This window comes from Herpailurus yagouaroundi, unplaced genomic scaffold (genome assembly GCF_014898765.1).
Source record: "Herpailurus yagouaroundi ecotype Mexico unplaced genomic scaffold, PumYag 100, whole genome shotgun sequence".
NCBI classification, from domain to species: domain Eukaryota; kingdom Metazoa; phylum Chordata; class Mammalia; order Carnivora; family Felidae; genus Herpailurus; species Herpailurus yagouaroundi.
The window spans coordinates 69,243,284-69,269,982 of NW_024412391.1; the positions used below are offsets into that span (position 1 = coordinate 69,243,284).

At 36.0% G+C, this 26,699-nt stretch overlaps 1 protein-coding gene across 3 annotated transcripts in view; it reads right to left on the bottom strand.

The window, feature by feature from the left end:
- Nucleotides 1-11,952: 11,952 nt before the first annotated feature.
- DBF4 (DBF4-CDC7 kinase regulatory subunit) overlaps nt 11,953-26,699 on the bottom strand; it is a 30,502-nt gene continuing 15,755 nt past the window's right edge. For 2 of the 3 annotated variants that reach the window (XM_040472754.1, XM_040472756.1), the window contains 6 exons: nt 24,248-24,284; nt 22,941-22,986; nt 19,363-19,491; nt 18,771-18,882; nt 15,516-15,640; nt 11,953-13,294 (listed from right to left, as the gene is read on the bottom strand). In XM_040472754.1, the coding sequence (XP_040328688.1) occupies nt 12,310-13,294; nt 15,516-15,640; nt 18,771-18,882; nt 19,363-19,491; nt 22,941-22,986; nt 24,248-24,284 (1,434 nt within the window). In that variant the 3' untranslated portion in view covers nt 11,953-12,309. The remainder of the gene's footprint in view (nt 13,295-15,515; nt 15,641-18,770; nt 18,883-19,362; nt 19,492-22,940; nt 22,987-24,247; nt 24,285-26,699) is intronic. The other variant, XM_040472755.1, reaches the window with a different exon arrangement.

Below are 26,699 nucleotides of genomic sequence, written 5' to 3' on the forward strand. Positions count from 1 at the left end.
AATTTTTTATTTGGTTTCCATCATCTAGTTAATTAACACATTCATCACCTCAAATACATGGTGGGGATGGGGAGTGGGAACATTTAAGTTCTATTCTCAACAAATTTCAGTCATATAACACAATGTTATCGACTATAGTCACCAAGTTTTATGTTAAACTCTCAGGTATTATTCAACTTATAATTAAAAATCTGTACCCTTTTACCAACCACCTCGCTATTGGGAGGTGGGAACCTCCCAGACCTGACAACCAATTTTCTACTCTCTATTCTAACAAGTTTGACTTTTTTTTTTTTAGATGCCACGTATAAGTGATATCATGCGGTATTTGTGTTTGGGGGGCTTATTTCACTTAGCGAAATGCCCTTAAGTTCCATCAATGTTGTTGCAAATGGCAGGATTTCCTTCTTTCTTATGCCTGAATAATATTCTGTGGCATACATACACCATATCTTCTTTATCCATTCAACTGATTTGTATGAGTTAGTTATATATTTTGGATATTAACCCCTTATCAGAAATATGCTTTACAAATATTTCCTCCCATTCAGTAGATTGTCTTTTCATTTTGTTGATGGTTTCCTTTACTGTGCAGAAGCTTTTTAGTTTGACATAGCCTCAGTTGTTTTTTTTACTTTTGTTGCCTTTGTTTTTGGTATTAAGTCAAAAAAGTCATTGCCAAGACTAATGCCAAGTTGATGTTGAGAGTGGTGGAGTTGGTTAATAGAACATGGTTCCTTTAGAAGCAAAACGATGGAGAGTAACAAGATAACTTCTCAATATGTCCTTTAAAATAAATCAGCCTCAGGAGGCTGAAGGAAGTTGCTGCAATCAAGAATCATGATCTGTTTCCAGACTTAAGTCAGTTTTCAACCAAGAAACCACTGAAGAAAAAGTCATATCCTCAGAAGAAGGACCCAGCATCACATGGTAAGTACACATGGTAACTATTCCCTCAGCTCTTCCCCAAAGGGACTTACCTCCATTTACCTGGGTAACTGTACTGGGGAAAGGGGGAAGAATACCCAAATAATTGTTGGGTGCAGAGTCTCAACTGGCAGTGATACCTGGGACCAAAGCACCTGTTATATTGGGTGCATGGGAGCCAGCTAATAAATGAAGTCCTCACCAAGCTTTGGCTCATAGTGGGTCAACAGTGTCATTTGCTTAGCCTCTTAATGTTTTATTAGAAAAGAAATACTTGGGGGCACCTGGGTGGCTCGGTCAGTTGAGCATCCGCTTTGGCTCAGGTCATGCGTTTGAGCCCCATATGGGGCTTGCTGCTGTCAGCCTGTCAGCACAGAGCCCACTTCGGATCCTCTGTCCCCGTCTCTCTGCCCCTCCCCTGCTTGTGTTCTCTTAAAAATAAATAAACATTTTAAAAAAGAAAGTAAAGAAATACTTAGTACTTCAGTAAATCCCCCACATTGTATCTCCGGTCTACAGGGTAAGAATTATTATAGTGGACAAGACCAAAAAAAAAAAAAAAAAAAAAAAAAGGAGAAAGAAAAAAAGACCAAGTTAGAATCTGTGAAACTGCCTCTATCTCTCAGCCAAATAATAAATCAAAAACAATATCCCATGGGGCACCTGGGTGACTCAGTCGGTTAAATGTCAACTATTGATTTCAGCCCAGGTCATGATCTCACTGGTTCCTGAGTTCAAGCCCCACATCAGGCTCTGCATTGACAGTGTGGAGCCAGCTTGGGATTCTCGGTCCCCCTCTCTCACTGCCCCACCCCTGCTTGTGCTCTCTCTCTCTCTCTCAAAAATAAATAAATAAACCTTAAAAATATCTTTTTTCCTTAATATTTTAAAATGTTTATTCATTTATTTTGAATGAGAGAGAGAGAGAAAGAGTGTGAGCAGGGGAGGGGCAGAGAGAGGGGAAGAGAGAGAAGCCCAAGCAGGCTCTGTGCTGTTAGAGCAGAGCCTGATGCAGGGCTCGAACTCACGAACCATGAGATCATGACCTGAACTGAAACCAAGAGTCAGACGCTTAACCGACTGAGCCACCCAGGCACCCCTAAAGAAATATACCTTAATATGGGGCAATGGTGATGGTGGTGATGGAGGAAATTAATGCACCATCTAAAGATGGTGGATTCCCATCCTTTTCATGTGGTTTATGAAGAATAACAGTAGACTACCACAAACTGCACTAAGTAGTAGCCTCAACTGCAGATGCAATGCCAGATGTAATATCCTCTTCATTGGAAGTTAACATAGCCTCAGATAGGTGATATGCAGCCATTGTTTGGGTGGATGCATATTTTTCCATCCCGGCCAGAAAAAAAAGGATCAGGAACACATTGCATTAACAAGGAAAACATTACAGTATACATTTTTAATTTTTTTAATAGAATTTATTGTCAAGTTAGCTAACATACAATGTATATACAATGTGCTCTTGGATTCAGGAGTAGATTCCCATGATTCATCACTTACATACAACACCTAGTGCTCACCCAACAAGTGCCCTTCTCAATGCGCATCACTCATTTTCCCCTCTTCCCTGTCCCGCATCAACCCTCAATTTGTTCTCTGCATTTAAGAGTCTCTTATGGTTTGCCTCCCTCTCTGAAACTATTTTTCCCCTTTCCATTCCTCCATGGTCTTCTCAAATTCCACATATGAGTGAAAACATATGATATCTGTCTTTCTCTGACTTATTTCACTTAGCATAATACCCTCCAGTTCCATCCACATTGTTGCAAATGGCAAGATTTCATTCATTCTCATTTCCAAGTAGTACTCCACTGTATATATAAACTACATCTTCTTTATCCATTCATCAGTTGATGGACATTTGGGCTCCTTCCACAATTTGGCTATTGTTGAAAGTGATTCTATAAACATTGGGGTACATGTGCCTCTATGAACCTGCACTCTTGTATCCTTTGGGTAAATTCCTAGTAGTGCTATTGCTGGATCACAGGGTGATTCTATTCTTAATTTTTTGAGGAAACTCCACACTGTTTTCCAGAGTGGCTATACCAGTTTGCATTCCCATCAACATTGCAAAAGGGTTCCTGTCTCTCCACATCCTTGCCAACATCTGTTGTTTACTGAGTTGTTAATTTTAGCCATTCTAACCAGTGTGAAGTGGTATCTTAGTGTGGTTTTTATTGATATTTCCCTGATGATGAGTGATATTAAGCATCTTTTCATGTGCCTGTTGGCCATCTGGATGTCTTCTCTGGAAAAGTGTCTATTCATGTCTTCTGCCCATTTCTTCACTGGGATTTTATTTTATTTCATTTCATTTCATTTCATTTCATTTCATTTCATTTCATTTCATTTCATTTTTTTCTGTTATTGAGTTTGGTAAGTTCTTTATAGATTTTGGATACTAACTAACCCTTTATCCGGTATGTAATTTGCAAATATCTTCTCCCATTCTGTTGGTTGCCTTTTAGTTTTGTTGATTGTTTCCTTTGCAGTGCAGAAGCTTTTTATCTTGATGAGGTCCCAATAGTTCATTTTCATTTTATTTCCCTTGCCTTCGGAGACATGTCTAGTAAGAAGTTGCTGCAGCTGGGGTCAAAGAGGTTTTTGACTATTTTCTCCTCTTGGGTTTTGATGGTTTCTCGTCTCACATTTAGATCTTTCATCCATTTTGAGTTTATTTTTGTGCATGGTGTAAGAAAGTGGTCCAGTTTCATTCTTCTGCATGTTGCTGTCTAGTTCTCCCAGAACCATTTGCTAAAGAGACTGTCTTTTTTCCACTGGGTACTCTTTCCTGCTTTGTCAAACATTAATTGGCCATACGTTTGTGTGTCCAAATCGTGGTTCTCTATTCTATTCCATTGGTCTATGTGTCTGTTTTTGTGCCAATACCATACTGTCTTGATGATTACAGCTTTGTAGTACAGGATAAAGTCCAGGATTGTGATGCCTCCCACTTTTGTTTTCTTTTTCAACATTACTTTGGCTATTCTGGATCTTTTGTGGTTCCATACAAATTTGAGAATTGTTTGTTCTAGCTCTGAGAAGAATGCCTGTACAATTTCGATTGGGATTGCACTGAATATGTAGATTGCTTTGGGTCATATTGACATTTTAACAATATTCGTTATTCCAACCCATGAGCATGGAATGTTTTTCCATTTCTTTGTGTCTTCTTCAACTTCCTTCATAAGCTTTCTATAGTTTTCAGCATACAGATCTTTTACATCTTTGGTTAGGTTTATTCCTAGGTACTTTACGGTTCTTGGTGCAATTGTAAGTGGGATCGATTCCTTGATCTCTCTGTTGCTTCATCATTGGTGTATAGAAATGCAACCGATTTCTGTGTATTGATTTTGTATACTGCAATTTTGCTGAATTCATTTATCAGTTCTAGCAGCTTTGTGGTGGAGTCTTTCAGGTTTCCCATGTAGAATATCATGTCATCTGTGAAAAGTGAAAGTTTGACTTCTTCTTTGCCAATTTGGATGCCTTTTATTTCATTTTGTTGTCTGATTGCTGATGCTAGGACTTCCAACACTATGTTAAACAACAGTGGTGAGAGTGGACATCCCTGTTGTGTTCCTGATCTCAGGGGGAAAGCTCTCAGTTTTTCCCAGTTGAGGATGATATCAGCTGTTGGCTTTTCATATATGGCTTTTATGATGTTCTGTTCCTTCTATCCCGACTTTCTTGAGGGTTTTTATTAAGAAAGGATGCTGAATTTTGTCAGATGCTTTTTCTGCCTCTATTGACAGTATCATATGGTTCTTATCCTTTCTTCTATTAATTTCTTCCCTTTTGAGTTTTGGTAGTGTGTGGGTGTCTAGGAATTTGTCCATTTCTTCCAGGTTGTCCAGTTTGTTGGCATATAATTTTTCATAGTATTCCCTGATAATTGCTTGTATTTGTGAGGGTTGGTTGTAATAAATCCATTTTCATTTGTGATTTTATCTCTTTGGGCTCCCTCTCTTTTCTTTTCGAGAAGTCTGTCTAGAGGTCTGTCAATTTTGTTTATGTTTTCAAAACAAAACAGCTCTAGATTCATTGATCTGTTCTACCTTTTTTTTTGGATTCTATGTTGCTTATTTCTGCTCTAATCTTTATTATTTCTCTTTTCCTGCCGGGCTTGGTGTTTCTTTGTTGTTCTGCTTATAGTTCCTTTAGGTGTGCAGTTAAGTTTTGTATTGGGGATTTTTTGTTGTTGTTTCTTGAGATAGGCCTGGATTGCAATGTATTTTCCTCTTAGGACTGCCTTTGCTGCATCCATCCCAAATGGGCTAGACTGTCATGTTTTCATTTTCATTTGCTTCCATATATTTTTTAATTTCTTCTTTAACAGCCTGGTTGACCCATACAGTCGTTAGTAGGATGTTCTTTAACCTCCATGCATTTGTAGGCTTTCTAAATTGTTCCTTGTGTTTGATTTCAAGTTTCGTAGTGTTGCGATCTAAAAATATGCATGGTATGATCTTAATTCTTTTTTATATTTATTGAGGGCTGTTTTGTGACCCAGTATGTGATCTATCTTGGAGAATGTTCCATGTGCACTCGAGAAGAATGTGTGTTCTGCTGCTTTTGGATGAAAAGTTCTGAATATATCTGTCAAGTCCATCTGGTCCACTGTTTATTGATTTTCTGCCTAGATGATCTGTCCATTGTTGTAAGTGGAGTATTAAAGTCCCCTGCAATTACCATATTTTATCAATAAGATTGCTTATGTTTGTGATTAATTGATTTAAGTATTTGGGTGTTTTCAAGTTGAGGACATAAACATTTACAATTGTTAGTTCTTCTTGATTGATAGACCCCATAATTATGATATAATGCCCTTCTTCATCTCTTATTATAACCTTTAGTTTAAAATCTAGTTTGTCTGATTTAAGTATGGCTACTCCAGCTTTCTTTTGACTTCCAGTAGCATGATATATGGTTCTGCATCCCTTCACTTTCAATCTGCAGGTGTCCTCAAGTCGAAAATGAGTCTCTTGTAGACAGCATATAGATGGATCTTGTTTTTTTGTTTGTTTGTTTTTGTTTTTTAATCCATTCCAATGCGCTCTGTTTTTTTGATTGGGGCATTTAGTCCATTTACATTCAGAGTTATTATTGAAAGATATGGATTTAATGTCATTGTGCTGTCTGTAGGTTTCATGCTTGTGGTGATGTCTCTGGTCCTTTGTAGTCTTTGCAGCATTCCACTCACAGAGTCCCCTTAGGATCTCTTGTAGGGCTGGTTTAGTGGTCACAAACTCCTTCAGGTTTTGTTTGCCTGGTAAAGCCTTCATCTCTCCTTCTATTCTGAATGACAGCCTTGCTGGATATTGGCTATTTATTTTTCCTATTCCACACATTAAATATTTCCTGCCACTCCCTTCTGGCCTGCCAAATTTCAGGGGACAGGTGTGCTACTGTCCTTATGCATCTACCCTTGTAGGTTGAGGCCCTTTTGTCCCTGGCTGCTTTCAGAATTCTCTCTTTATCATTGTATTTTGCCAGTTTCACTATGATATGCCATGGAGAAGACTTATTCTTGTTGGATCTGTAGGGAGTTCTCTGTGCCTCCTGGATTTGGGTGCCTATTTCCTTCCCCAGATTAGGGAAGTTCTCAGCTATAATTTGTTCAAGTAAACCTTCTGCCCTTTCTCTCTCTCTCTTCTTCTGGAACTCCTCTATGATACGGATATTATTACATTTCAATGAATCACTTAGCTCTCTAATTCTCCCCTCATGGTCTAATATTTTCTTATCTTTGGGTTTCAATATTTTCCTTAATTTTATCTTCTATTTCACTTATTCTCCCCTCTACTTCTTCCATCCTTGCTGTCACTGCATCTAGTTTATTTTGCACCTCATTTACATTTCTTAATTTGTCGTGACTATTTCTTCATTCCTTGATCTCTGCAGCAATAGTTCTCTGCTGTCTTCTATGCTTTTTTCAAGCCCAGCTACTAATCTTAGGACTTTTATTCTAAATTTCTGATCAGATATATTATTTATATCTGTTTTGAGCAATTTTCTCACATTTCTCCAGCGTTCTGGAGAATTTCTTCAGAAATTCAGAAATTCTCCAGCATTTCTTACTGGAACTTCTTTTCAGGAGAATTCTTCCATTTTGTCAGTTTGGCTAGTTTTCTGTCCTTTATGTGTTTTAATAGCTTGTTAGGTGTCCTGAACCTGTGAGCACTACTATATTAAAAAGAGGTCATACACTGTCCAGGACCTGGCCCTTCAGGAGGTGTTTTTGGAGTGTGTTGCATGCTGTTGTTGTGACCCTGGTTGCTTTATCTCCCTACTTGTAGTGGTGGTTTGGACCTTCCACCAGGTGTGCTTTGATTTGTTCGTTGAAGTAACCCTGTCCTACAGGATGGTTTGGATCAGACACTTCCTACATTTATAGTGTTAACTCAGGGCTATTTAAACTTGTCCTTTGTCATAATTTGAAGAGGATGCCACTAAGAACATCACATTAATCCATTGTATTGATATATTTATCAGACCATATGAATAATAAGTTACTAACACACTGGAAACTTAGGTGAGGCACGTCTTCCAGGGGGTGAGAGATGTATCCTAAGAAAGTTCAGGGGACTGTCACATCAATAACATTTTTTAGAATTCCAGTGGTCAGGGGCATGCCAGGACATCCCATCCAAAGTAAAGGACAAGTTATTGCATCCTGAACTTCCTAAACATGAAGGAAACAAAATGTTTGCTAAGCCTCTTTAGATTCTGGAGGCAGAATGTTCCAAATGGGAGTACTGCTTCCATCCAAGGGCATGAAAGGCTGCCAACTGTGAGCAGAAAATAGCTCTGCAGTCATATAACCAGGCAGGTTCAAAGGTTTGAGAGGTATCATTGGTAGAAAAACGAGTTTATGTAAAGCCCCAATAGGGAGATGACAACTTTCCCTAGGAGGCTTAGAGTAAGGCCATGCCATCTTTAGTGAATAATTATGTATTTTTGGAAAAATGAAAAGTTTGTTCTATGAGATGATGACATGAGATGAAGTACCTGTCTGTGGGGCAAAAACCATCATGTGGTCACAACTGCCAATCATGAGCTGAGGTTCTGTCAGAACTATCAAGTCATAAAATTGGGCAGATGTACCAATAATCCGTTGTAAAATGGGATTGGTACATCCAGGATTGAGCTAGATCAAGACCAGAGAGCTCAAGGAATGAACAGGCAGCTGAGATCCCCATGTCATACATTGCTATTGCATCAGTACCTCTCCCTCGGGTCATACCTACAGGTGTATGGGCCATCCCTTTGGACCAGATGAAACATGAGGAAAACCCAAACTTGGTTCATGGATTAGTTGCTTCTGTGGGTGGAAGTTTAGAATAGATGGTAGTTGTCATAAATCTCCACTCAGTGGTGACATGGAAAGCCAGTCACAAGAGAAAATCTTCCTGATGGGCAGAGCTTCAAGTGGTATACCTGGTCGTCCCCTTTGTAGGGAAAGAGAACTGGCCTCAGTTTAAAATATATATGGACTGCTGAGTAGTGAGAAATGACATATGGCTGTAAAGGGACTTGGGGAAAAAAAAGATCTGAAGAAAGAGTACAAGGGGTATAGGCACATGGCACATGGAGGTGGGCGCAAAGTGTGAGCATGTTCGTTACTGTATGTTAATGCCACCCCAATGCTGGCACAATGGATACATGAGCAAAAGGATTATGGTGGCAGGAAAAAAGTCACATATAGATTTGACAGCATGGGTTTCTATTCACTGAAGCTGACCTCGTGTTTCTGCCATTGCCAAGAGGCCAACCTGCCAAGGAACAGACACCAACACTAACATGGCACAATCCCTCAAGATCAGACACCTGATGGCAAGTTGATCACATCAGGTACAGTAACAGAAGCTGAATGCGATTTATTATACATTAAGCACAACCAAGTGAAATAAACTAATATACAGGGACTTTGATAATTCCCATTTGCTTTCTTCAGGAGGGAATTGTGACATTCTTCAATAGATGTGGCTGTCTTAATCTGGTTCTTACTATTTAAGTCTTATTTTTTTGGTCACACAGTTTTCCCAGTGTTCAAAATTGGAGTATCTTTTTCTTATTTGTGTAATACACTTTGTGTCAAGATTCTTTATGCATTTTTAATTGCCCACTGCTCTTCCCAGGCTTTTCCTTTTTTTTGCATGATATTGTAAGGAGGCTACTTCCCTCTAATATTGCCTACAATATTAATGCTAATTAATGGCCTTTATCAGTAAGGGTCTGGTTCTAATTTTTAACATTACTCGTGCAAAATCACTAGTCCATATAGTCATGTAGGTGGGCATAATGTGGCTTCTTTATGCAAAGGTTGGAATCTGTGGAAACATGGATGCTATATTACTTGTGTAACAGCATTAAACATTCCTTGTAACTAACACAGCTAGAAGACTAATGTCCTTTCATTTGATCTAGTTGCCTTTGTACTTTACCATTCCTTCTCCTCAGTCCCTGACCTACTCTCCATTATGTAACAAATGATGAAATCACAGCATATGGTTCATGCATTACATTACTGGTCACAGCACAGAGTTCAACACCACCAAGTGTATAGTGGCTGATATCTAAGGTAATTTGACTCCACTTAATCTTTTGAGTAACCTACTGTGTAACCAGCATTCTTTCAGACCTTTTAATTTGGCAATCCCATGATCTAAGATCCGACTAGCTCAGTGAAGGATTAGTTTACATTATGCTTGAAAAATCTTTCCATCTCCTTCGGGAGAGGATGATCTTCCTCATATTTCACTCCACTAATGAAACACAGCATTGGAATGATTCTTAATTGAAAAGTGAAACAAAACTCTTTGGTCTCACATTAACCAAACTATATTTATAGAAATTGATATTTAAATAGATATAACATTTATTATTTTAATATATTCTTTAGATAGAATAGTATTAACTACACACCCATCCTAGCACCAGTGTTTAAAAAAACCTTAATTTTTATCTGATAGCATAATAATCTCACATTTCCAGAGATAAGGATTCAAGTTCAATGGTTTTATGTTTAAGTTTTATACATAAAATCTTGTTTCCTTTAAAAGTAGGTAATTTTGTCTTGACATTCATCGAATTATTATCTACAAATTATTATAACATTAGAATAACATCTATATATGGCTCCATTATTTTAATATACTAATCTATACATGCAAAGAAGTCACTGGCTTTAAAAACCATTTAAAAGATTCTACTGACATGTAAAATACACCTTTGCTAGAACTGCTTGTTACCTCAGAAAATTATTCATTTTAAGTCACAAAATCACACTGTCTTTACTGCTGCTGTTTCTAGTTACTCCTAGAAAAAGAGCCACCAACTTTGAAAGCTGCACTGTTGCCCACAGCTAAAATTAATTAGGGTGCCTTTTTTTTCCCTTCACACCTTTCCACTTCAATGCTCTTGTTGTCAAAGAATTAAACTTATCATGTACTTGCTGGGATTTGTTTGTCTAGATGCTTTTGGCGGAGGCTGTCACTTTTTATCAAGCAAACCAAGTTTTCTATCTACCCTGCTGAGGATTTGAAGCTTCCTTCTTAAGATGGCTTGCTACATTAAAAATTAAGTGTCTTTTTGTGAACAAATCTGGGAACGAAACCATAGTTAACACAACCGCAAAGGCACCTTGGCCAGGTGACCATGCCTTGGTAAAAGTTAAGAGAGAAAGTATTCATACTTCTACATGGCTGCTACCTCATACGCACTACTTACCGCATACTGGAGGCTCAATTACTACCTGCCACCCTCCCCTTGGTTGGGCACCCATCTGCACTGCCCAGCTCACACAAATTCTATGTGGTGGTCCTGCTACCCACACACAGAATTTGAGCATTTCTTAAAACCTGACATACTCATTAAGAAGATCTTGGAGAACAGTATCTTAAAGCCCAGTGTTCAAAATAATAGTTCAAAAATGGTATCAAAATAAAGTTTAACACTTTTAACTACTGGAAGGGTTCAGTTCGAGTCTTTTACTCCTTATCAGATACAACTAAGGCAAACAGGGCCACTGCAAATTGAAGCGACTATCACTCTAAAGTCTAAGGATCATAGAGCAAGTTTAAATACCTTTTAATTATTTGGAAAATTAAGAGAAAAAAATACCTCCTACAAATAATTTCCCAAGTTTCACCTAGGTTTTTAGAAGGCTATCTATAAAATCTGACATAGATTTACATACACACACATGCATTTGTGACAGAAAATGCTATAGTAATTTACAATGAAAACAAGGTTTGCATGAATGCACTGTAAAAGAGTATTTCAGTGATCCTACTTACTTAAGGTACCAGAAGAACAAAAAAGTGATGAAAAGCTACTATTTCTCACTGACACTTTCCACACAGTCAAAACACACACATCAGAACATATAAACGAATACACTAGGAACCCTACAGGGTTTCAAATAATTAAGACTGGTAATCAAAGTTAATTTTTAATGACAATATATTCAAAAATATTCAATGGCACCAACTTTTATTGTGAAAATGTCATTAGCTGTAAATGCCTCTCCTGGAAGAACACACTCAAAGGCAAACGCCTCTACCATCTAAAGATTGAATGGTTGAAATTTTTCTTGTATTTGACTATTTTTTTCCCCTCAATTATTGAGTTGCTAAGTGCCCAATCAAAGGCAATCTTCACAATGCTTCAATACTTTTATTTATAGTTCAATGCCATCTTCCCTCTTTCATTTCCTGATACCAAATTAGGGGATAATGAGTCATTTTGGAAGAAAATCTTTCTAAAGGTGAATAATCAACAATGGGAAATTTATTCCATATAGTAGTTTGGCTAAGTTTTTCCCTTTATGGCTTCTATTTATCTCTTCAAATAACCTAACTCCTTGGTGCCAACACATGAGCAGGGTCCACGTAGGTCAGTATCAAGTAATAATGACTTCCAAAACCCAAACACAGAAATTAATACGGTTTTTCCCTTTTGTGTGAAAATTAGGTTTTTAAAAGCAATATTCTCAGGTTATCATGGGAATCTTATTTTAATAGCCTTTGGAAAGAACTAGACTATCCAAATATATAATGCTAAATATTAATATACCCAAAATTTCACTTGAAGTTCAGTGACATAAAACATTATTCATAATTCTTAAAACATAGTGTGTAAAATAAGTCACAAGTTTATTCTACAATTTTCCTATAAAAGGTATCCAATTCTGTAGAAAAATGCAAACATCACCTTTATTGTTATTGTTAATATTTACACTTAGTTCTGTAAACAAAGTTGGCAAAAAGAAAATAAACTAAGCATTCTCATACACATTATTAAAATTTTCAAGAATATGATCTTCATCACTTCTGAAAGGTATTTATTTCAAGTCTAAAAGCCAGTAAATGTAGAAGTTGAAGGGGAAGAGAAAAACACTGACAACAAATTATTTGAATTTTCTTCTTCCCAAATATCTAAAACATCACATATACCACTGTTTTCAGTGTAGCTTGTGAAACCCAGAAATTCTGACTTCTCTTCACTAGTCTGAAACAAATCTAGTAGAGATTGTACTGGTGAACTACAAATTCTGTTTCCTTCTTGTGTAATAAATTCAGTTCTTTTCTTATCTAATTCCACATTTGGTTCCAGATTTTCTTTTTTATTTCTTCCTAATAATATTTTCACTTTCCGATGGATCTTACCAGAAGGTAAACTATCCACATTGTTGAAGTTGCATTCACTGGGTTCCTCAGGGGGACTTTGGGATGGAGTCTTTGCCTGAACTGTTAGGTGCTCCTGTGAACTGTTTATTGCTAACAGACCAGAATCATGACCAACTATTGAATGAAGGTCCTTTTCCTTCACATCCTTTGCTGGAAAAAGCACAGTATCTGACTTTTGTTTTGGTTGAGATGCAGTATTATCCATACTGACGTTAGAAACTTGTACAGATGTCTGTAGCCTACATGGACAGCGATCTACACTTAGTTCTTCTAAGTCACTTTCATTTATCATTAATTTATGTTCAGAAATGTCAAGAATACATCCCTGTTTATTTTTATGTGGAGGTAGATGTGTAAAATCTTGTTTTAGGTCATTTTCAACTGGATTTAACTTGGAACATTTACTATGTGCTTTCTCATCGAGTCCTCTCAATTCACTTGAAGGGCAGGGGATGCATTCTGAAATAAACACAAACTTCCGTTCAGGTTCCTGGACTTCTTTATACAGGAAACGCTGCTCAGCTACCTGTACATTATTTTCCTTGAAGTCTTTCTGAGAAGTATGTTGCAATTCTAGCTTTTCTTTTGGTTCAGACCTTTTCAAGATACTTGCAGTAATAGGAGAAAGGGATCCAATACTGTATTTTATTCTTTATAAAACAAAAAGAAAAAATTAAATTGCTATAAAAATTCCTTAAAGTCAAAATAGTATCTTTTGAAACTACTTATGTAGCTTATTTAACTTAGACAATAATACAAAAATACTGAAATCTTAACACTTGGCCAAATTTATTTTAGATGTCTCTAAAGTAACAAAACTGATATAGCTGAAAACTCTAGTGTACCGCCTCTTCTCATCTATGTTCTTCCCCTTCTTCCCAGAGGGAACCAGTTATCTTACTTAAATGTGATGTTTACAACTACTTTAACCATATAATTCAAAGAAAAAGGACAGTAAAGAGATATGGGTCTTCTCCCAATATTGTTCTCATTATCCTGAAAAATATCCTAACTTCTATGGTTTCATTTACATTAATACTGTCTCCTCATTTTACTTAACAATGTGGGGAATGAGTATTGGGACCTAAGGCAGAAACATATTCCCCACTTATATATATTTAAGTGTAAAATACCTAAGAACATATGGAGTCACAAACCTGGTATCTTTATACTCTAAAGATGACAAAATAGTAATCCTGAAGTTTCACACATGTATTTGACCTGAAAACCTCTTCATGGCGTCTCTTAATATCCTTGGTATGCTAGTTTGTATTACACAATCCTACTAAATTATATACAGAGAGAAACTTACCAGCTCACTACTTATGTTTTCTGTTCTACATGTCACAGATAACACAGAAATATAGAATTCAGCCTGCCCTTTCAAAACCAGCAAGGACCATTTTATATTTATTTTGTTTATACTTTAACTCAAGAATTCCTCTTGAACAAATGGAGTATTAAAAATGAAAAATTACTAGTCCAATACTGCTCTCTCCTTTAATGTCTAGAGATGTTTAGGTGATGTGCACACAGATGAAAATTATGCAGATAATATAATTAAGGAAAAACCAGTCTATATTTAAGTACTAGCTCAGAATTTGCACAGATTAAATTTTTAGGGAATTCTGAATTCTTACAGTAGCCCACATAATTATAGTTTTTTTTTTTTAAGAGAGAGTGAGAGAGCATGAGTGGCAGGGGGATGGGGGGGAGGCGGGGGAAGAAGGACAGAAGGAGGGAGGGAGAGGGAGAGAGTAGAGAGCAAAGGGAGCGAGGGAGAGAAAAACAGAGAATCTTAAGCAGGCTCCACACTCAGCACAGAAGCTGACATAGGGCTTGATCCCACAACCCTGAGGTCATGAAATCAAGAGTCAAGGCTCAACCAACTGAGCCACCCAGGCGCTCCCCACATACTTTTAATAATTGAAAATATGGCTCCTCTCCAAATATCTTAAGTCAATAATAAACAACCATTCTGAATGTTACAGAAATAAATTTAGACTGTTCTACCTAGATATAATCAAAAGACTTTGCAGTTAATTTTCTGAACCTGTACCTTGATATATTTTCTAATCTTCCTTAAGCCTTAAGAGTAGACTAAAAACAGATATAAGGACTGAATAGCCTAATGAGTTACTATAAATTTTAGCAAGTGAAAGCATGTCTTTTTATTTTGGATTTATGGGAATAATCTAACCAGGATCATTTAGTCAAAGTGCAGTAGACTGCTAATGAACAGTACTGTATTCATATTTCAAAGTTCTGTTAAGTACTATTAGTAAATATTATTGGCAAGTAGAATATAAGAAAAAAAAACTTAGTGAAAGTATAAAGATTTAACAGAAGTAAGTAGAAGAAGGTTTATTTAAACTCCTTAAGATTAACTAAAAATTCTAGCTCTTTTAGTCCAAGAAGATGGTAAACTTTATGGTCCCAGACCAGGGACTGACAAACTGTATAGCACATGGACCAAATCTAGTCTATCATTTATATATTTTTCAATAAAGTTTTATTGGAACACAGCCACACCCACTCACTTACATATTGGATGTGGCTGCTTCCACTGAACAATGACAAAGCTAAGTAGTTGAAATAGGTATCTTATGGTTCACAAAGCCTAAAATATTTACTGTTTGCCAACTCCCCTTCTAGACTATAACAAGACTTGAAGACCTTAAAAGTAATCTAAAGTAAGCACTTTTGGTAGTGAAGAGGGGATAGGAGTGGGGAGAAAAGAAGTAATCAGTTCTTAATCATTTACATCCTGAAAAGATATATTCCTTCTAAGAACGAAAAACTGATTTATTTTTAGTTTAATGAAACAGCTTAATGTTCTGGTAAAATTTAAAACTTAGGTTGATATATTACCTTTTATTTCTAGGCATGTCTCTTTCATATTCCACAAAGTCAAAAATTAACTTAGATACAATATCATCAATAACTTGATAGTGATTACTCTGTGCAAAGTTTTTATGTTGCTCACTTAGAAGATGCTAAAACAAAAACAAAAATACACATAAATCATATAATTATATTCTTAAACGAACAGATTCCTTTTTGTTCAAGCTTTCTAATATTTTCATGCCCCTAAGATTAGGTTTCTCATAACTACTCCAAAGAAATATCCTTTACTAGAACTTCAAAGAATGTTAAGTAAAATAAATTTGTGGTTTAAATGGAACTACAAATAAACTACATCAGAAAATGAAGATAAAGATGGAGAAATGTAACATTTAGCATTTAGAGTGTGCTAATACTCTTAAGACAGTATTTCCCTTTATTTTATTTCATTCTTACACAATTACCACTAAGTAAATATGGTAGGGCCTATAAAATATTAAATGAATGAAATGTTACAGTTTAACATATAGGAATCCAAAAGGCGATTATAAAAACAAGTGAAATAAATGCTGTGAGGTACAAAAAAAAGAAAGAATTCACTATTGAGGAACACATTTGAGAATGAGCAAGTAAACCATCTCAATTACCCAATGCTTATAATGGAGAATATGGAAATTATATTCTCAGTCTTTTTTTTTTTTAATTGAAGTTTAGTTGACAGTTATTCTCAGTCTTAAGTGTGGTGCAGAATAGTAAACAAGTTCAGTGTACTGGGATAAAACTCAAAGGAAACAAAGTTTCTGCTAAATAGGTGGAATCTCCAGGCTAATTCTATTATTTCTCTGTCAGCTGATAAGGGAATTGCACCTAGAAGGCTGTACCAAGTGACTGTGCAAGAACCTCACTTCCGTTTCTCTAGTTTCATGTAACTTTTGATGATTTGACTGTATTTCCAAAAACTAAAGTCTCCAGTGATTACAAGAAACAAAAGTATTCTGGACTATTCCTTCCTAAGTTGCAAAATTGCCCACATACAAATGATCTATGCCCAGTAATGTTAAACAAATGAGAAATGATTAAAATGTAAAAAGAAACATTAACTTTTAAGTTTAGATTCCATTTACTCATGTCTTTAGGAGAAAGAAAATTAATTGTAATAAATTAAGAAAACAGTCTCCCAACTTTTATGTAGCTGTCCTCTACCTCCACCTACCTCTTCTCTGAAGTCCTGACTTAAATGTCGCTTTTTCAATAGAGTTTTCTATGTCCCTTATCCAGTGTTAAGTACCCTCTCATTATTTGTTACCATTGCACTGTATACTTCACTTTTTTGATACTATCCTACTTGCAAAGGCATGTTTTGTATCAATCTTCTCTCTCATACCATAAACTATCTAAGGGAAAGGAATATGTCTGCCTTGCTTGTTGCTTAATCTCCAGTAATCAAATCTGCTAAATGAATGCCTTGATACAGGTGGAACTGAATCCCTAAAACCTAAGATTCAGAAAAACAAAATAATTTCTTTATTCTCAGCAACTAAGAAACAGATACATAAAAACTGTAATAACAAATGATTTTAAAATATAAATCCCAACATCTACTACTTTTCCTTCCTTGTGTCAGTGACCAGGTTTTCATTTTTCAGTCCTAACATTTTTTGAACATTAAATGAGGATCACAAATTGGTATTAAAGAAAACATCCATTAGAGATTATTCCATTTTAATAACAGCAAAGCAAAATTTCAGGACCAATCTATAACTTAAATTTCAAAATGATTTTTTGGGAAGAGGAAATATTTCTAAGATGGTTTTAGCTTCTTCTGATTAAAAATAATTTTAGGGCTCCTGGGTGGCTCAGGTTGGTAAATTGTCTGGCTCTTGACTTTGGCTCAGGTCATGATCTCAAGGTTCGTGGGATCGAGACCCACATCAGGCTCTGTGCTGACAGTGCGGATCCTGTTTGGGATTCTCTCTCTCCCTCTCTGTCCTTCCTCTGCACATGTACAAGCCTATATGCCCAGTGTTTTCTCTGTCCCCCTCTCTCTCAAGATAAACATTTAAAAAAATAATTTTAAAGTAACCCTACATTTCTCCTTTATTACATAAATAAAACACAAAATACTAACACAAAATACTGATATATTTTGGGTTATAAAACAATCAAACTTCAACTTAGAGTCTAAAAACAGAAATAGCTTATTTCTTAGATATTTATAAGTATTATTCTTTCTCCTTAAACTTTTTCACCACCTTCTACCAAACTAAACACCAAACATACATATCCACTAAAATGACCAACTCAAATAATAACACCTAAAATTTAATAAACACAGCTCCCACCACTGTCCAAGGTCACACAAACAGGAAGCCAGGATTCAAAGCTGGGTAGCAGGATCCAAACAAAGCTTTCGTTTTTTTGTTTGTTTTTTTTTTTAATTTATTTATCACTTTACAAACTGCATCTTCATCCCGTACCCCTTCCAATTATTCTATTTCTCTTTCTGCTAATTCAAAGAATTCTACTTTCTTCTCATCCTCCTATTAGTTAATCATATGCTCATTTTTTAATTCCTCAGGCCTGAAGCATCTTCTCTTACTCCGAACATCCAATCCACTGGCAAATCCCCTTCACCCCATCTTTAAATATATCCACAATCTGACCAGACCACATCACTTCCACTAGGTCATCACTACCAGTTTAATGTTTTTTTCAATCCCATCAAATCAGTTTAATTTAGCACTTTTGCACTGCTTATTTCAATATCCATGAGTCTTGTTCCCTCACTTCCTAGGTTTCTACTTCAATTTCACTTTACTGAATCACAATATTGCATTCAATATTCAGTTATCTAGGTTTTCCTTATGTAGTCTAAATAAGTATCAACACTCCCATTCCTGCTTTACAGTTTCTCACAGCACTGATCTCATGTTCTTTTTACTTTTCTTACCATGTGGTTACCTATCCCCCACCCCCTTCCACAGAATGTAATTTTCACAAGGGTAGGGAATTGGTCTCTTTTGTTCAATGCTGTTTGCTCAGAGTAGTAACTGGTATAACACAGGTACTTAATAAATATTTGCTGAGTTAATGAATAAAAATGAATTTTTCAAAATATTATTTTCCCACTTTGGGTTCTCAAAATTTAAGATAATTCTATAAAAAAGAAATACATGCTACTTACAAGTTATGAACCACAATCAGAAAAATAAGCTAAAATTTAAATAGTAAATATTCATAGTTTTAGAAATATCAACCCCCTAAGTATAAAATGACACTTACAGTTTCAAGATCTTCATATTTCTGCAAGCAACATTCACAGTATCCTTTTTTTTTCTTCTCTTTCAACTGGAGTTGAATTGGGAGTCCACATTTATTGCCATCTGTTTGGATTCTGATAGAAATATACGGTAAAAGAATTAACTCCTCTGAACATTAAGAAGTAATTTATAAAGTGTACCGTCCTCACCTATCAAACAATCTGCTATAATCTCCAGGGATTTATATCAATAAATACTTTTAAATATATTTCTTTTTAAGAAATTAAGAAGCAAACTAAGAATGCAGTAATTACTCTGTAGAATATTGTAGATTACTTAGGAGATATAACACATTTTAATCGTAAATATCTGTAAGCCACCCCTCAACCTCAATCTATTGATCTGTCTAAATCTGACTTAGAAGAGATTCAGACTTCTAATCTAGCAGAGAGCCATTAAAAATACACAAGGGGTAAAACCGTAACAGTGATCAAACATAAACACACACACACACACACACACACACACACACACACACACACACCACCATGGCTAAATGAATTATTTTAAATATTTGCTTAAAACAAAAAAAATCACTTAAAGGTTAAACTAACCTTAGTTTAACCTGCGTTTGCTTCTGGATGCTAGATGGCTTATCTACATCAAATGGACTGGAGGGCTTCTGAATAGAATAATTTATAAAAGGCATATTGGTCAGCTGAAGATAAAATGGTCTATAAAGTCTAAAAAAGTAAAAAGACAAATACATGAAATTCTTTAGGGTGAAAAAAAACACAACTGAAGTCTTCTATTTCAAAAACATGGAATTCATCTAGAATCTGAAATAACAGAAATCAGTTAGGCTTTCCTTCCCCATTCCTAGACCTAATTCTTTTCTTAAAAACAAACATTTTAAAAAGAATATGGTAAAATAACACAAAACTTACTATCTTAACCATTTTTTTAAAAAGTAATCTCTATGTACAGCATGGGGCTCAAACTCATGAGCGACATCAAAAGTCACAGGCTCTACTGACTGAGCCAGCCAGGTGCCCCTATTTTACCCATTTTTAAATGTACAATTCAGCTGCATTAAGTACATTTACAGTGTTTTCCAACCATTAACACTGTCCATCTCTAGAACTCTTTTCATCTTTAAAAACAGCAATTCTCTACCATTAAACAGTAACTCATTCTCCCTTCCCCACCAACCCTTGACACATCTCATTAAATGGAATCATGTAGTATTTTTCCACTTATTTCACTTAGCGTAATGTCCTCAAGGTTCATCCATGTGTCAAAAACTAATTCCTTTTTAAGGTTGAATAATAACCATTTTATGTATATACCATATCATCCACTCATTGGTTGATGGATATATGGATTGCTTCTGCTGCTGGGCTACTATGAACAGTACTACCACCAACATGGAATGTGCAAGTCTTGCTTAACTCCTTTGGATATATACCCAGAAGTGAAACTCCTAGATCATATCATAGTTGCAATTTTATGAAGAACCTCCATACTGTTTTCCATAGTGGTCACACTATTTTACAATCCCACCACCAGTGCACAAGGGTTCCAATTCCTCCACATCCTTGCCAATACCTATTATTCTGGTTTTGTTTTTAATAACAGCCATCCTAATGGTGTGCGGTGATAGATATCTCATAGTGGTTTTGATTTGCATTTCTCTGGTAATTAGTGATGTTGAACATCTTTCCATGTATTTGTTGGCAATTTGTTTGGAGAAACATCAAGTCCTGTGCCATTTTTAAAATCTGATAATTTGATTTTCTGTTGGCTTTTTAATATTACATTTTTTTTTAATTTTTTTTTTCAAAGTTTTTTAATTTATTTTTGGGACAGAGACAGACAGAGCATGAATGGGGGAGGGGCAGAGAGAGAGGGAGACACAGAATCGGAAACAGGCTCCAGGCTCTGAGCCATCAGCCCAGAGCCCGACGCGGGGCTCGAACTCACGGACCGCGAGATCGTGACCTGGTTGAAGTCGGACGCTTAACCGACTGTGCCACCCAGGCGCCCCTAATATTACATTTTTTAAATTAAGTTTTTAATTCCAGTACAGTTAAAATAGTTATTACATCAGTTTCAGGTGTATAATATAGTGATTCAACAATTCCATACATCACCGAATGCTCCTCCTGTTTGCCCCAGGCATTATGCAAACTATAGTTTCTATGTTGCCTCTTCGCAGGCTGCTGTCTCTTTAAGGGCAGGAACCTAGCTATCACATGCCCTTCCAACTCACTAGTAAGTCAGCTGACTTTTAAAATCTCTAAGATCCAAGTCCTGCTGGTTATACAAAATCAGGGAACTCAGCTGTTCTGGTTTTCAAAGCCAGACATTATAGGGATTCATCCTCCCCTTGTGGGCTGCCTGGTGCTTTCACCTCTCCAAGCCAGGGCCTGCAGCTCCCAATCACCATTTCTGCCCTTTCTAATCTTTCAGATGTGGCTTATTCTCCACATCTAGTTGTGAAGTTTGTTCTGCCAGTCTTCAGATGGTTCTCTGGTTTATTCATTCAGATGCAAGTGCTAACTAGTTGTAAACATGGAATAGGTTGAGGATCCTCCTCCACTATCTTCCCAAGCTCCACCCCGACCCCCCCATATTACACTATATTAGATAAAGGATTTAAAAATATCTTCTCCCATTCCATGGTTTGCCTTTTCACTGCTGTGCACAGGAATTTATAATTTTGATCTAATCCAATTTATTTTATCTTTTGTTGCTTGTACTTTTGGTATCATATTCAAGAAATCATTGCAAAATCCAGTGTCATAAAGCTTTCCCCTTGTTTTCTTCCAAGAGTTTTATAGTTATAAGTCTTTGATCTATTTTGAGTTAATTTTATGTATGGTATAAATTAATAGTCCAACTTCATTCTTCTGCATGTGCATATGTAGTTTCCCCACTACTATTTGCTAAAGACTGTCCTTTCCCCACTGAATAATGCTGGCAACCATTTGCCCACACATGTAAAGAGTTTACTTCTTAGCTCTTTATTCTTTTCCATTGGTTTACACATCTGTCTTTATGTCGATAACAAGTTGTTCTGATTACTGTAGCTTTTAATAAATTCCAAAATCATGAAGTCTAGATCTTCAATTTTGTTCTATCAAGATTGCTTTGGGTGTTTGTGGTCCCTTGCCATTTGGTATGAATTTTAGGATGTATTTCTCACTTTCTGCAAAAAACGTCATTGGGATTTTGACAGGGGTTGCACTGAATCTGTAGATCGCTTTGGGCAGTACTGACATGTTGGCAGTCTGAGGTATTCCAATCTATGAACTTGGGATATCTTTCCATATACTGGTGCCTTCTCTAGGCCTAACTTTGAATTGCATTTTTTTTCCTCATAGTAATACGTTTCATAAAAAGAAGCACTCAACACATCTTTGTCACCTCAATGAGTACCCAAAATTAACCACACATGTCTAAAGGAGTAACTAGAAGGTTAAGAAAAAGTTATCTAATTCTCATGTCAAATTAATTTCCTTGTATATAGTCTTCATTAAGATTACTCTTTGAAACTTCAGAATGAGTTCAAGAAAACTACTAAAGGTTATTCTCAGATTTTGTACTTCCAAATATTACCTAATAATTTCTTTTTCACAAAGTAGAAGCAATCTTTAAACAGTATTTCTAGGGGCGCCTGGGTGGCTTGGTCGGTTAAGCGTCCGACTTCAGCTCAGGTCATGATCTCACGGTCCGTGAGTTCGAGCCCCGCGTCGGGCTCTATGCTGACAGCTCAGAGCCTGGAGCCTGTTTCAGATTCTGTGTCTCCCTCTCTCTCTTGCCCCTCCCCTGTTCATGCTCTGTCTCTCTGTCTCAAAAATAAATAAACGTTAAAAAAAAAAATTTTTTAAACAGTATTTCTAAATCATTAGGTACTGCATTTAGCTAGCAAATCATTATTTGAAGTATTAAAAAAATGAGCTGGTTTCATGACTGCTCTAAACCAAATATTTCAAGGAATTATCATCTACAACATACTGAAACTAAATTAAGCTAAAAATTGCTTAATTTTTGAGCAAAAATTAATTAACACTACTTTCTCCAACTTGTGCACCTATTAGTATAACTCTAACAAAGAGACCTAATAATATTAGTGGAGATAGCTTAATTAATTAGATTTTTTTTCTTTTAACTGAACTTAGATACTTACTGGCTCATATCCTCCACCTTTACAAAAGGTTTTTTAAGTCTACCTGCTTGAGAACAAACAAAACATTATTATTAGATATGTATAAATCCAAGAAATCAAAAAAAATACTCTGGCTAAAAATCCCACCCAACTATGTACATGTCCTCAATTTACAATCAGGATACACCTCAATAAACCCATTTTAAGTTGAAAATATTTTAAGATGAAAATGCACCTAACCTATCAAACATCATAGCTTAGCCCTAGCCTAACTTAAAGCATGCTCAGAACACTTACATTAGCTTATAGTTGGACAAAATCATCTAACCCAAAGCCCAATTTTATAATAAAATGCTGACTATCTGATGTAATTTATTGAAAACTATACTGAAAGTGAAAAACAGAATGGTTTTAAGCATACTGGTTGTTTACCCTTACGACCACGTAAATGAATGGGAGCTGCAGCTCCCTGCCGTTTCCCGTTAGGAGTATTGTATGGCATACTGCCAGCCCGGGAAAAGGTCAGTATTCAAAATGTGAAGTACGAGGTCTACTGAATGTGTATTACTTTTGTAACATTGTAAAGATGGAAAATTATAAGCCAAACCATTGTAAATTGAGGACCATCTATATCCATTATCCATTTCATTTCAACTCAAAGTTTTAAGCCTCAGGTGAGATATTTTACAATACCAGCCCATTTCCAAAATACCAGAAGTTCTGTCTATATCCTGAGATTCTTAAACTGAAGGGATCCCCCAAAAGATCTATGAATAGAATTCAGGAGAATAATGAGCTAAAACAGGAAAAAATTTCAACTTTTATTTTCACTGATCTCTAACCAAAATTTAACATTTCCTCCAGTTATGCATATAAGGAACAGGATCACAGTGGTATTAGCAGTGCCTGTAATTCTGATACTGAATAAAAGAAATACTTTCATATTAGTTATTACAGATATTCGAAAGCACCACTGATAGCTTACCACTGCAAAATTACAATAGCAATTAGAATCACTGCTAGAACTCATTTTTAATGTGTAAAAAAAATCAAGTATATCATGATTTCATAACTCAAAATATTCTGACAACTGAATTTCATTTACTTTCTCAGTAATCTAATAATTTTTCAAATGTTTTTAAAAACATTATTCTGAAAAGGAGTCCATAAGTTTCACCAGACTACCATAGGTGTCCATATTCTAAAAAAGGCTAAGACCTACTGAACGAGTTCCCTGAAGTGTTGTTTACATGATTTTTCAGAGGAGTTTTATACGTTCTATTTTCTAAAGGCAAATCCAACACACTTAAGGATATCAAAATACTTACTTCTTGCTTTCTGTGTACCAATACCTACTCTTTTCCCCTAAAAAGAAAAAAAAAGAAAAAAAGTGAAAACACTAGATTTGAAAGTACTGTGACAATGGCAACTGCAATGGCTCTTTTCATCCTGAAGACCATCATACAGGGAAAGTATTAAATAAAAAAGGGTGATTACTGTAGTTTTGGGGGGGGGGGGGAGAGAAGCTTGCTTTTAAAAATCAACTCAACCAAAGACATGAAACAGTGAACATAATACAAGCTCACTTTTATAATGCACCCCCAAAATACCTTGCATTCTAGCTATAATTGTTTTTCTCTTCACAGAAAGAAATCAACCAATGAGGAAAAGGTACAGTTAATGAAAAGTCATTGTAAGTTATTTTTATGCCTTTACTCAACAAAACATTTGTGATAGAATGAACAAAGGAATTATTGAAATATTACAGTCTGTCAATTCCTGTCAAGGTGGAATATGTTCAATATGGTTAATCAATCCCCCTGATTACAAGTAAAACTCTGGATAAAATACAATAAGCAACTACAGGAGAACAGAAAAGTAAATAAAAGCAGACGTACTGTAGAAAGAATCCAAAACTTAGGCTACCTTTAAGGGACTACACTTCCCATCCTCCCCTTTATCTCACAATGTAACCTCTAATCACAGAGTTGGCAGCAATTAGTGGAGCCAGTGGCTAAAACTTCTATATAAACCACATATTTCCTGTAGTCCCAAGAGTACAAAGGAAATCCATGGACTATTTTTTCCTTTTCTCCCACAGTTCTACCTCAGGGTGGATTCCAGTTATCAAACTGTAGTTGTAGGTGCCATAGGCAACTAAAATTGAGAAATCCTGACGTTCTAAACATAAGAACAAGGGAAAGGGCCATTGTAGGCTGGAGAGTGAAGGGTAGACTGCAGAAAGTAGCAAGTTGGAGAAAGGGATCCCTAATTACCTATATATACCCAAAATAGGTGTTAGGCTTAACTTCAAGGCTTTGAAAATAGAACTAAGATTTAAACACTGACCAAGCCTTTAACTAACCTATAAGTGATACATGTGCAGAACAAACAGCTGCATACAAATCTTTGAAAACCAAAACGGAGACTGGAAGTGCTATGTACAGAAATTGAGACAGAACTGATAGTTTGAACAAAACTTGACAAATGTTTGCTAAAACAATCACACACACAAAACCCCCAATCACGACAGCAACAAAATCAGCATTCTCCAGAGTACTGTAATAGCTCTGGAAGTCTATACAACATAAATTTGCAATATTTAATATAAATCAAAAATTATTTAACATATTAAGTATCAGTAAAAACATGATCAATTCTTGAGGGAAAAAGACAATCAGATGCCAACCCCAAGATGTTCCCAATGTAAAAATTATCAGAGAAAGACTTTAAGGGTAAACACAGTTCAAATGAATGGGAAAATACAAGTTCTCTGCAAAAAGACAAACTATTTAAAAATAATCAAATGTAGAAGTGAAAAATACATGATTTGGAATTAATTGGATGGGCTTAAAAACACAGATGATCCACTGAAGTGTCAGAGAATTGGAAGACATCAATAAAAATCTTTACTTAGAAGAACAGAGGGAAAAAAAGGTGGGCGGGGGAATGAACAGTCCCTCAGGGACCCAATAAGCACCTTGTTTGTATTCTACTATAATTAACAAAAAAAGGTCTAAAATTAGTGTTACTGGAGATGCAGAAATAGAAGAAACAGAATGAAGAAAAACAAGTTTAACAAAATAGCTCAAACTTCCCAAACATTAAGTTTATAGATTTCAGAAGCTTAGTGAACAACAAACAGAATCATCTCAAAGTAAACCATGCTGAGGCATAACACAAACTGTTGAAAACCAAAGATAAATTAAAAATTTTGGAAGCACATAGAGAAAAATGATCATTATATATAAGAAAACAACAACAATCCAGATTTTTCATCAAAATCCGTGGAAGCAAGATAGTTGTAGAACACCTGTAAAAGTACTAAAATAAAGGGGCGCCTGGGTGGCTCAGTCGGTTAAGCATCCGACTTCAGCTCAGGTCATGATCCCGCGGTCCGTGAGTTTGAGCCCCACGTCGGGCTCTGGGATGATGGCTCAGAGCCTGGAGCCTGCTTCCGATTCTGTGTCTCCCTCTCTCTCTGCCCCTCCCCCGTTCATGCTCTGTCTCTGTCTCAAAAATAAATAAACGTTAAAAAAAAAAATAAAAGTGCTAAATAAAGAATTTTTATTTATTTATTTTTTTAAGTTTATTTATTTTGAGAGAGAGATCATGTGCACAATTGCACACAAGTAGGGGAAGGGCAGAGAGAGAATTTCAAGCAGGCTCTACACTGCCAATGCAGAGCCAAAGCGGGGCTTATCTCACAAACCAAACTGTGAGATCACAACCTGAGCTGAGATCAAGAGTAGGATGCTTAACCAACTGAGCCACGCAGGT